Source organism: Humulus lupulus, chromosome 2 (assembly GCF_963169125.1).
Source record: "Humulus lupulus chromosome 2, drHumLupu1.1, whole genome shotgun sequence".
Taxonomy (NCBI): domain Eukaryota; kingdom Viridiplantae; phylum Streptophyta; class Magnoliopsida; order Rosales; family Cannabaceae; genus Humulus; species Humulus lupulus.
Genome location: NC_084794.1, coordinates 289,408,792 through 289,421,236, shown reverse-complemented (window position 1 = coordinate 289,421,236; position 12,445 = coordinate 289,408,792). Strand labels below are relative to the sequence as shown.

Here is a 12,445-nt window from a genome sequence, read left to right as displayed (position 1 = left end):
AAAATCAATTTCCTTACCTATTCTTATTATCACTAATTGTAAAGTTTACCAACAACAATAGGTAAGTTTTAGCATTAAAACCATATATCCTTTTACATAAATATATTATTTCCATAAATATTATTTATTGATAACCCCATTAATTTTCCATATATATCTTGATGTATATATACACCATTATTATATACGTTATAACAACATCCTTGTATTTTCATTATATAGATACATACATGAGCAATATGAGTGTGCAAACAATGATGATGCTTCTTGTTGGTGTGTTGATACTAATCCTCAATGGTAATGGTAATAGCATGGTAGAGGGGAACACACATGTAAGGATTATGAATGAACTGGAGCCGGTGTACTTGAATCTGACGGCTCATTGCAAATCAAAAGACGATGACATAGGGACCAAAGTGGTGGGCTATGGAGAGTGGTTCGAGTTCGATTTCAAGCCAAACATATGGGGCACTACTCTCTTCTTCTGTTCCATGAGCTGGGACCAAGCCACCCCTCCTCGCTATTTTGACATCTACCGAAGCAGTAGAGACAAGGATAGAGGCAGCCTTTGCTGGTGGATGATCAAAGTTGATGGTCCTTGTATGCTCAATTGGAAAACTAGGGATTTTGATATTTGTTATCCATGGAAGAACACCTAGTCTCTTCATTAATATTCATACCATAATAATAATAATAATAATAGTCTTTTTTGTTTTCTTTTTTCTTTATTAGTTCATGTTTGTGTCACCCAAATATATATTTCTTCTCGAATAAAAATCTTTTGTTTTCTAACTACACGTCTCTTGTACATTTCATTTCTCTCTAGCTTAATTATGCTAATTGTTTTTTCATTAAAATGACCAAATTTCAATTATTAGAATCGTGAAGTACGTTGGTTATAATATAAGGTGGACTTTCTTTTAACCAAATAGCTTCGCTTTTTATAGGGTTTATACTTTATTTTGTTCTATTTTAACTATTTTATATGTAGTGCATATCTAGATAAACCATGTTTAACCTCGTTTTCTATCTGTAGTTCATTGGTCATAGTTTTTTTTTTTTTTTTTGTAAACTCTTCTCAAGCCTAAAAATCACTTTGAGAGTATTTTGATGAAATTGTATGCAATTTATGTGTTTCGAAGTTCTTTATGAGGAAGTGTCCAGAAACTTATTCAAAAGGACTTTTTGAAAAAATAACACGTGGGTTTTTAAATTTTAATCAAATTTTATTCATTTTCTAAGAATAAGTTTCTTCATTATTTATCATTATTCCAATCAAAAGGGGGAAAAATACATTAAATCTTTTTTTAAATTAAAAGTTCTTTTTAATAGATTATCCAAATAGTAACTTACAAAAGATTTATTTTATTTTTTATTTTTCTATTATTTAAAAAATAAAAGCTATAGTTATCTCAAAGCCAAATAGTATCCATGTTAGCTTTTAAAGTTGTGTTCATGGCAGTGCTTTTTTCTTCTCAAAAGGGGGCCAAGATATTGGAATTTGAAGCAACAACAAACATGTGATGTGTATTGCTTTACCATTTTCTAGCTGATCAACATCATTTCATTTTCCAATTGTTTGAAGTTGATATAAAAATGTTTTTGTTTTCTTTTAATTTATAGAATATATTAACTGATTTACTTGAGATCAATCAATAAATATACTCCAACACAAAATAAAAGTTATTTCACAAGTGTCCCTAACTTAATTATTGATACAGCAAGAGGGTTCATACCATTATCCATTTGCACACAAAATCATGAAAAATGAAAAGACTTTGGTTTCTACCCTTATCATCCACAGAACACATAGTATTTATTTACAAAAATATTCATTTTATAACCTTTCTATTCTGCTTCTCCTTTGTAAAGAAAATTTTCCATTTTGTAGCAAGAACAGATTGTTAGTCTAGAAAATTAGAGTGCTTTATAGCACCATTATTACTGGCTGTGATCCAATGACTTTGTCCCAATAATAGCATACAAAATGTAGAGATCCTGCTAGGAATATGGAGGTACACAAATCTTGGGAATATACTAATCACCATTAAGAAGCATTGAAGATTATTATCAAAGGGTTTCAGATAACTCAATCTAAGCCAGAACTTCAAAGTTTTTTTTTTCTTTGCCTATGTCCAGAGACAAACAAATATGAACATAATCTTACATAATTAATGCATTAATACATGGTAGAGAATAGAGTTTGAGTTCAAGAAAATTGAATTAATATTAGGAGCCAGTAATTTGCATGTAAAAAAATATTTCTTTGAACTGTACATTCTTTTTTTCTTGTTTTTACTTGCTGTGTGAATAGCAGAAGGCAATACATAATTTGAAAAGAAACCAAAACTAATTAGCCCTGTTAACTATATAGAACAGATATTTCCCTATTGTTATTCTAATGAAAATATACAAGACATTGTCATTTTCCTTCTGCAAATAACATGAGGAAATCAAAAAATCATCTCAGTTATTGAAAGCTTAGAAAGAATCACATACTTTCATGGGAGATTATCTTTCAATTGGAGATCATCTTTCAATGGAGGGTCAAGAGTTGGTGAAGACAGAACAAAATTTGCATGCGCATTGGACTCGATTAGCATCAGGACAACTTCTCTCATAGAAGGCCGATCAAAAGGGGACAGATTTGTGCACAACAAAGCAATTCTTAGCACTGTAAGCATATGATCAATCATAGCTTTGTCTTCAAGATTCAACCGTTTGTCGAGTATCCCAGATGTCAATGAATGGTTTCGAATATATTGCCTCACCCAACTTACAAGATCACCTCCTTGTTCTAGTGGTTGCACAGGAGCCTTTCCAGTTACCAACTCCAACAACACCACCCCATAGCTATAGACATCACATTTTTCAGTAACCTTCATGGTGTATGCATATTCTGCAACAACAAAAATAGGCATGTTACGAATCAGGTACAACAAATCTGCTAAACAAATCAGCATTGCACCCCAAATAATACAAACATGAGACTCACATGAGAATTTAAACCTATTTATATTAGTATGTGGAGTTGGACACCAATGCAATGGTGCCTTTTAAGATTTTCTAAAACGAGAATGAACGCAAGGAGATACGCAAACTAAAATGTAAAACATTAGTCACTAGCCAATCAAACTACTTTAATGTGAGTAAATCAACTTGTATACAACACCATATGGATATAATTACAAATATTTGTCTTCCTTCAAGAAAGAAGGCAAAAATTTAAATGAAACTTCACCTCAACTCTGAAAAAAAGAAAAAAAGAGTTTCTGCAATTTTTCCTATATTTCTTTACCTGCTAAAGATGTATATCAAATCACATGCATAACTAGTTAATATGAACAAGATAAAGATAAATTGTAGGCAAGATAAATTGTTATTCACTTTTATCAAGATAAACCAAATTTATAAGCATTCAACATAAGCAAATGCTAGAGATGGTGAGCTTACCAGGAGCAATGTACCCATATGAACCAGCAACTGCTGACATTGATTTAGAATGAGGCATATCAATTACTTTTGCCAAACCAAAATCACCAACATGGGCTTCAAACTTCTCATCAAGCAGAATGTTAGTGGACTTTATATCACGGTGAATAATCCTCGGTTTGCAATCATGATGTAAATATGAAAGACCTTCAGCAGCTCCAAGAGCAATTATGTAACGAGTTGGCCATTCTAAATTATAAGAAGAGCCATGAAGCAGTTCACCCAAGCTACCATTTTCCATGTACTCGTAAAGAAGCAAATTAGAACCTTGGTGATAGCAAAATCCATATAACTTCACAATGTTGCGATGCCTGATATTCCCAAGAGTTAAAATCTCAGCACGAAAACTGTTCTCAACGCTATTCCCCTCCCTATGAGATGCTAGCTTCTTAACAGCAATGATCCTTCCACAGCGCATTACTGCCTTGTAAACTGTTCCACAAGCTCCCCTTCCAACAGCAAAGCTGTCATTAAAGTTGTTAGTCGCCTCAACCAGATCTTGGAACGTGACCCCATCCTTTGCAGGAAAGTATATATCTGAATCAGCAGATGAAAATGAAACTTCTTCTTGCAAGGAAGCAACAGTCTCGGAAGGAAATCTCATATAATACAAGATGATAGCAATCAGAATGAGAGAAACACCACCTACAGCAGCTGCAACTGCAGTGATAATTTTTCCCCGATGAGTTTCAGCCCCACCCGAATGTGAAGCAGGATTAGAAAAAGGATTTCCACTACAGTCACTTAGAGGCCTACCACAAAGTCCTTTGTTCCCAACAAAGCTGCTAAAAGCCATGTTCTGAAATAGTGGTATGGGAGGTAAAGGTCCAGTAAGGTCGTTGTATGAGAAGTTGCACCCCAACAAGCTTGACAGATTCTCTAATGTGCTTGGAATTTCACCAGTCAAATGATTGTTATTGAGCAAAAGAAATTCAAGTAAATTAAGATTTCCAAGTTGAGATGGTATAGCACCAGTGAGATTATTGTAACTAAGATTCATTGCAATCTGCAAACCTGAAAGAGAACCCAACTCTGGAGGTATCTCATTAGAAAACCTGTTGCCACCCATTTGTAATTCTGTCAAACGAGAAAGGTTTCCCAATGCCGATGGTATATTTCCAGTGAACTTATTTTCTGAAAGCCGGAGAATCTCCAACTGCAGAAGAGTTCCAAGCTCATTAGGTAAAGACCCTTCAAACTGATTACTACTGAGATCAAGTCTCTGCAGCTTCTTGCAGTTAACTATTTCAGGAGGAATTTGACCGGTGAGCAAATTAGATGATATGTTGAAAGTCACCAACTGAGAAAGATTTCCTATTTCCTTGGGAAATGCAGAGGTGAAGTAGTTGTCAGAAATATGAAGCCTTTGCAACTTTTTGCAGTTCCCTATTGCTGGAGGAATTGGGCCATTGAACCTATTCTGATCCAATGCAATGGCAGAAAGGTTCACCAAATTGCACAGCTCTGAAGGAAAGCTCCCAGTAAGACTGTTTCCAATAAGCCGGAGCTGCACCAATGATTTGCAGTTCAAAATTCCAGTTGGGATATTTCCATACAGTTTATTAGTCTCAAGATTTAACAAAATCAGGTTAGAGTTTCGACATAGATGAGGAGGTATTCTACCTGTCAGGTAGTTATCTGAAAAATCAACCACCCAAAGCTGACTGTAGAGACCAAACCCCTGAGGAATGCTACCATTCAGAGAGTTATCAAACAGTTGTAACTGGATCATTTTACTCAAATACTGAAATCCAGATGGAATGGAACCTTGAAGAAAATTAATTGAAAGGTCAAGCTTTGTCAAGTTCTTCAAGTTACTAAGCTCACTTGGTATTACACCTGAAAACCGGTTCTGGAAGAGGTATAGTAATCGTAAACCTGTTATCTTACTGAACTCTCTGGGGATCTCACCGCTCAAATAGTTCTCTGAGAAATCAATTTCCCCAGCCTGACTGAGATTTCCAATTTCCCTGGGGATAGTTCCATTTAACGAATTCCTGTAAATATACAACCTTTTCAAGGACTTAAGATTCCCAATTGACTTTGGTAGGGGTCCATTTATACCATTTTCATACAAAGCAATAGTCTCAAGGCTTGTACAGTTGCCAAGTTCCTCTGGAATAGGCCCAGATAGCTGGTTGTCCCACAGAATCAAGTCTGTCAAGCGTCCAAGCATCCCAAGTTCTTTTGGCAACTCCCCTCCTAACTGATTCTGAGCAAGTCCAAGCAGCTCCAACCTCTGACATCCACTTATTTCACCTGGTATGCTACCAGAAATAGCATTCTGGCCAGCTCTGAATGTTCTCAGACTCTTCAAATTCCCTATAGAATGCGGCAATGGACCGGTAAGATTGTTGGTGTATGCCACAAACTCAATCAGCAAAGACAACTTCCCAAGCTCCTCTGGTAAAGAACCAGATAATTTGTTGTTGCATACATTCAAACGAGTTAAGTTAGATAAATTGCCCAACTGGGGAGGAATGTTCCCCACAAATCTATTGTTGTTCAAATAAAGTCTTTCCAACCTTGAACAATGTCCAATCTCCTTGGGTATGGTCCCACTGAATGCATTGTAAGAAAGATCAAGATGAGTCAGGTGGACTAAACCACCAATGCTGGGGCTCACTGTTCCTGACAGATTCATGAATCTCAAATCAAGAGACCAAACAGCTCGATCATAATCAGAAGTACAATTGACTCCAGACCATCCACATGGTGTTTCATCAGCAGGATTCCAGTTTCTCAAATCATGATTATTGTCAAGAAGACTTTTCTTCAACTCCAGAAGAGAAAGACCCTCAGAATTCAACCCCTCTGAAGTGAAAACTAGTAGAGAGAAGATAAGCAAAAACCCTGCAAATCCCACCTCCAAAACTCTCCGCCGTTTGAAATTTCCGAACATTTTAGCAACTTTCGGATAATCACAACCAACATATAGATCAATAATTAACACCTGCGAGTACGCAAGTCCTCGTATTACAATGTTGTCAAGCCAAATAAATTTACTTGCCAGGATGATAAACAGAATTGATAATAGTAAAACAGTATGAAGAACCTATTCCCTAGAAGAAAATCTCATGAAAAAAATTCTTAAGTGCAGAGAAACATTGGGGATGGAAGAACTGATCCAAATAAGAAAAAGGAGTTAGAAACACTAAAGAAGCTTTATTTAGTAATCTTTCAATGAACCCAACATAAAAGAAACCGACCCCATAACTCATAATTGATAACTTTCACCAAAAAAAACACTATTTTCAAATAGGAATTCATGAACTTTATCCTTGAAATTAACTCGTATGAAGATAAAATAAAACAAAAGATAAAAACAAACTAGCCTCCACTCCACGGTTTTAAAATAAAATTGAAAAACATTAACCAGGAGATTATCAACATACCTCTCGAAAGCCCAATGAACACTCATCTCAGCAATAAAAAAGAGAGATAATAGAAACAGCAAAGTCGAACCACATTTCGCATTGACTGCTCTGAAATGACAAACTGAAAAACCATGAAAGTCATGAATCAGAAAGCCAAAACTGAAGCAAACCCACTTCGTCTCTCCTCAAAATGGTGGGGATCTGCGATCTACAGGCCAAGATTTGTTGCTTAATAATCTCAAACACCACCTTCTCCCTTTCCTTTTCTCAAGCCTTTTCACCAAGAACTGAAAGTGCCCAAAAAGAAGAAAAGAATCCGTTTCAAGGATCTTCCTACTTTGCTTTAAACTATATATAATTTAATAAACAAAACAAAACAAAAAAAGACAACACGTCAAACAGTGAAACTGAAGCAACACAGAACCAAATCGAAACGTCGAAAAAGCCCGAGTCTTTGTGGTGCAGTTTTGAGCTGGGTGGCTCGAGAGGAATGATATAGGTAATGCGTGAAATGGTTGAGATTGAGATGGAAGAGAACCGGGCCAAAGCTGAGCTCTTTGTTGAAGCTCTAATGGCCGACAAGCATGCTTTCATATCATCGCTCTCATTCTCTGTATACTGAAACAAAGTTTGTTTCTTTTTTTTTCTTTTTTTCTTTTTAGATTTTTTTTTTTTTTTTTTTTTTGTCTTAGTTTTCCTAGATAGATTGGAGAGACTCGTGGGGACAAGTGTGTTTTTTTTTTATTTATTTATTTTTCTTTTTAATAAAATTGTGAACTTTTTAGGCAGCTTCTATAGAAAAGGCTACCACCAAGACCAACAAACCAATGATAATTTTCTCGGGAAAATATTTTTGAGCAATTTTGTTGATTGGAAAATTTGTGTCTGATTGCTTGCTAGGTTGGTAGGTACTGAATTCTATGAACTAATTTTCATGATTTTTTATTTATTTTTAGAAAGAAAAAAAAAAGGTAAATAAATCATTTTTTAGATGATAATAATGTCTCATCGTGGTTTTGCCACGTCATTATGTGTTCTTCATTATAATCACTTTCATTCTTTTGCAAAAATTACATTATTTTCATGAATTAAAATTATTATAATATAAAATATAATTTTATGTTTCCTCAAAAAAAAATATATATATAATTTTATGTTCCATATGTTTTGTGAAAATAATATACGTGGGGACCTCAATTCATAAAGTTTTTTTTTTATACCTTTTGTTATATTAAATTATAACTTCCTACATTTTGAAATATGCACATATTTCCCATAAGAGTAAGAGATCCAAAGTTTATAAAACAATAAATAAAGCAATTTATATGCATTGATTGCATAAATAAAAATATGCAAACCTCAAAGATAATTCATTTAAAAATAAATAAATAGTCCTATTTTAGGAAATATTCTTTTCCCATCAATTATATAGATTTTTTTCTTTTTTTTAAATAGCGACTTAAATGAAAAAAATTTAAAAAAGAAAGAGATAGATTATTTCCATTCAAAAATTTATGATCGTCTTGTCAAAGGTCATGCCAATTAATTAATTGGCCGCTTTACAATAAAAGCAACCAACAAAAGTAAGAAAATTATCCCGAAATTTTTAGCAAAGAGAAATAACACCCGAACAGAAAAGACGAATGCTCGAGCTCAAAAAAGTCTCACCAATAAAGCATGAAGTTTGGAAGTAAAGGCCTATTCCAATCTAATGATAATAATAAAGTAAACACCTAAACCGATCTAACCCTAGGAAATACCCTTTGATTTTTACATGAAAAAAAAAATGGGAAGAAGGGTTAATGAATTTTAATTTTTATTAATTAAATTTTTTGAGGTTGGGATGGAAGTGGGTCCCCGGATCACCCACTTGGTCCACCAATCTTAACCAGTTGGACCATGAAATTGGGTGAGATAGCTACTTCATCCTTGTGCTCTTTGCTTTGCCCTAACTTTATGTCTAAATCGAACGGTCCACATTTTTTGTGGGTTATGAATATGACAACTCTAATAATAATAATAATTTATAGAGGGCTAAGGCCTAAATTAGAGGGTCCACCACAAAAAGTCTAGATAAAATAAATACATTGTAAAAAAAATACTAATTAAATAACAATGAAGATCAATAGAGAAGAAAAATGAGGAGTGCACTAAAAATTACATGTACTGATAATATTTTTAAAATAATGGGTCCCGCTTAAAATAATTTTTGATTAATTAAATAAAATTATCGTGTCAATTGATAGTGTAATGTTTTGTACATAATTTTGGTGCAAAACTCATTACTCAAGAAAGAGCATGTATATTGATAACTGTTGGAGCACATGCGATGCCATGCGATGAGACTCTCCAATAAACTAAAAATAATTTTTTTATCTCTTTTTATGAACAAGAGTTAGGAAAAGTGTGACTCTTGTGTGTTTGTGAGAGTGAGTTGGTTCATTTCCACTAAATAAATACACACAACACTACTTGTATCATTTGCCCACCAATCACTTTTTCTTCTTACTTACCATTATTAATTATTATGGAAAAATAATACACATGCTTAGTTACTTTTCATTATTATTATTATTATTTTTCTTTTGGGTTTGCTTGTTTTGCTTTCTTTCTTAGTATACTTTCAAAAACCCATCATTCAAAAAAATAGTACAAGTTCAATTTTGACTCTTTTTCCTTATGAGTTTGGATTTTGTTTCATTAAGAAATCCCATAAATTGTAGGATCAATAATTTAATTAATTAGATGGTTATTAATTATTAAAAGTATAAATACATCAAACTAAAATTTGAATACATTAAATTTTAATCTTAATCCAAATATAGTAAAAACTCTATAAATTAATAACATCCATAGCGAATGAAAGCATAATTTAATTAAAGTTATTAATTAATTACTCAAGTTGAGACCAAACAATAGTATAATTTAATCGAATTATTTATTAATACTCTTGTTTTTACAAAAACTAGGAAAAAATCCAAAGATATATTGGATATATTGAGTTTGATTGATATCTTACATTCACATTTGGATCATATAATCATTTGGTCTAACTTATTATTGGCAATTAATTTAAGCAAAGAAAGTTTAATATATTAATGTTAGTCATGAATTGTGCTTTTAGTAATGTTAAAAGATTTTTCAATTGTAAAGTTTGTATACTATTTGGTAATTTCTTATATACAAGTTCAATGTGGTAAGATGCTTAGAAGAAGGCTCACTATTTTTTACCCTTTTAAAATGAGAATCTTCAAGTGGGTAAGTATTTTTTTTTATTATTATTGTTTTATTAAGAGTAGATATTTCTTTTTACTTTTTGATAAAATAAGGGTACGTAGAATCCACTATCTTAGACTAGGTTGGATCACTTCAACATGCTCTTAAAGTTAGTAAGAGTTATCTTATATCTTGCATCTTTTATATATATATATATATATATATATATATATAGATATAGATATACATTTATATACATATGTATATACACGTGTCAAATCTCTATCACAACACATTTTTAAAATTTATAGAAAATAAAGTTGTAAAGTCATAGATATGAGAACAAGATTCATGATTTTTCTGCTCATAGGATATCAATTTGGAAAGACTTGAACCCAAAGTATAGTTTCCACAAAACTTAAAAAATAATTTTTGTTAAAATAAAAAAAAAAAAAACCATATTCACATAATATCTCTTCTATATAATAAGTGTGTAGATAATAGAAATTCTTGATTTTAACGGTTTTTTTATTTTTTAATGTTAACTTTAACGGAATATTTTTATATTTAACAAAATATTTTTATATTTAACTGTAGTTTGTAAACACTTAAACTTAAATAAAATTAATTAATTAATTAAAAAATTAAAATATGATATTTTTGAGATATTTTACAATAATAATTATTTAAAACTAATAAATAATTAAACAAATTTAAATAAAATATTTTACAATAATAATTATTTAAAAATAATAAAATCATACGTTTTATAAATTAAATAAAATTTAATTAAACTTAAACTTAAACTCACTTATTAGAATAATATCGTATTAAACATATAATATAATTTATTGTCAATTAGTAACAAATTGTTTTTTTTTTTAAACTAGGAAGATACTTAAATTTAAAATCGACATATGATGTTTAATATTATATTAAACATATAATATATAATCTCTTGTTGGTATTCACAAATTCAAAAACTATAAAAAAACATAAACTTAAACAAAAATAAATAAATTATTTAATTAAAATAAAATATTTATTTAAAATTTATATGATATTAATATAAATTTAATAAAAATAATTAATAAATTCTATAAATAAAACTAAACAAACTTACCATGTTACTTTTATGTAGTAATAAAGAAATATGGCCACAATAATTTTCTACTTGACATATAATAATATAAAAAAAAAAACAATAACCAAAACTTAAGCGTTACATTATTGATATGTATAATAAATTGAGAATTACATCATCTGCTTTTTTTAAAAATAACAAACAAAAAAAATCACGTAACAAACTTACTTTAAACACAAATACCTTTTTGCTAATATCACAAAAGACACAAAATTTTACATTTAATTTAAAATTTTAATTTTTAAAAAAATTATTTGGTTATGTTTATTTGACTTAAATAGTAGATATAATCATAAATTTGATTGTGAAATCGTACCAATAATTCATAATCAAATCGAATAGACACAATATTTAATTATTTAATAATCACATCAAGTATATTCTATATATTAAATGAGATACATATGTGTCATAATATATTACACAATTATTACTCTTTTCATTTTAAATTTTTTAACATATTTATTAATAAGAAATACAAAAGTGTGTCTTTCAAGCAAACAAAAAAAAAATATCTATCTCCATGGATTAAGATCTCAGAAAAAGATAAGGTGATGAAATAGGAAGAATACTATAAAAAAAATATTTATTTTTTCACATTAACAACAAATTATACAATGAAATTTATCATAAAAATAAAATGAAACATTGACATTATTAGCCACAAGATTGAATCTATCTTCTTCTTCTTCTTTTTTTCTTTATTCAATTTATTTTCTGCTGCCCTAACTCTAAAAGGGTCTAATTTTTTATTCTTGTTTTTAAACCCTTTAAAACCAATACATGAAGAAAAAAAAATGTATTTTTCTAAAAGGTTACTAGAAAGTTGAGTCTTTTCAAGGAGCCTAATCTAATCATATATATTTTTTATTCTTGTTATTATGATTTTTTTGGTTCTCTTTTTGGGTTGGGAGCACATGATTAAGTTCCAAGTTTTAATTAATATATATATATATATTAAGGCCATGAGGGGCCAAATAAATAAGACCTTCCTTTTATGAATTTTTAGTCTTCATACAAACATTTCATAAGTATATTTTAAACCTATAATAATCTTGTATAATTTACCCTTAAAATTTTGATGAGGTAAGACTCTTACAAAAAGACCCCCCAAAAAGAAACTTTTTCTTACATGGGTTTCAGTGCAATGACTAACTTTTGGTCAAGAAGAGAAAGATAAACACCTCTTTCGAAGCGTTGCTTTGATTAGTGATAA

The 12,445-nt window shown here is 30.8% G+C and overlaps 2 protein-coding genes across 3 annotated transcripts; one reads left to right on the top strand and one right to left on the bottom strand.

The window, feature by feature from the left end:
* Positions 1-261: 261 nt before the first annotated feature.
* Positions 262-1,047, top strand: LOC133819740 (S-protein homolog 5-like). Its single transcript, XM_062253064.1, has one exon. The coding sequence runs from the start codon at positions 312-314 to the stop codon at positions 657-659; it is 348 nt and encodes a 115-aa protein (XP_062109048.1). The 5' UTR covers positions 262-311; the 3' UTR covers positions 660-1,047.
* Positions 1,048-2,202: 1,155 nt separating this feature from the next.
* LOC133819739 (probable leucine-rich repeat receptor-like protein kinase At2g33170) lies at positions 2,203-7,681 on the bottom strand. Of its 2 annotated transcripts, XM_062253063.1 has the most exons (4): positions 7,294-7,681; positions 6,888-7,156; positions 3,454-6,445; positions 2,203-2,899 (listed from the first exon to the last, which is right to left on the bottom strand). In XM_062253063.1, exons 3-4 carry the CDS (start codon positions 6,392-6,394, stop codon positions 2,502-2,504), a joined length of 3,339 nt encoding a protein of 1,112 aa, XP_062109047.1. In that variant the 5' UTR covers positions 6,395-6,445; positions 6,888-7,156; positions 7,294-7,681; the 3' UTR covers positions 2,203-2,501. The 2 variants fall into 2 exon arrangements, with proteins under 2 accessions (XP_062109047.1, XP_062109046.1); XM_062253062.1 differs by having other exon boundaries at positions 6,888-7,681.
* Positions 7,682-12,445: the final 4,764 nt, after the last annotated feature.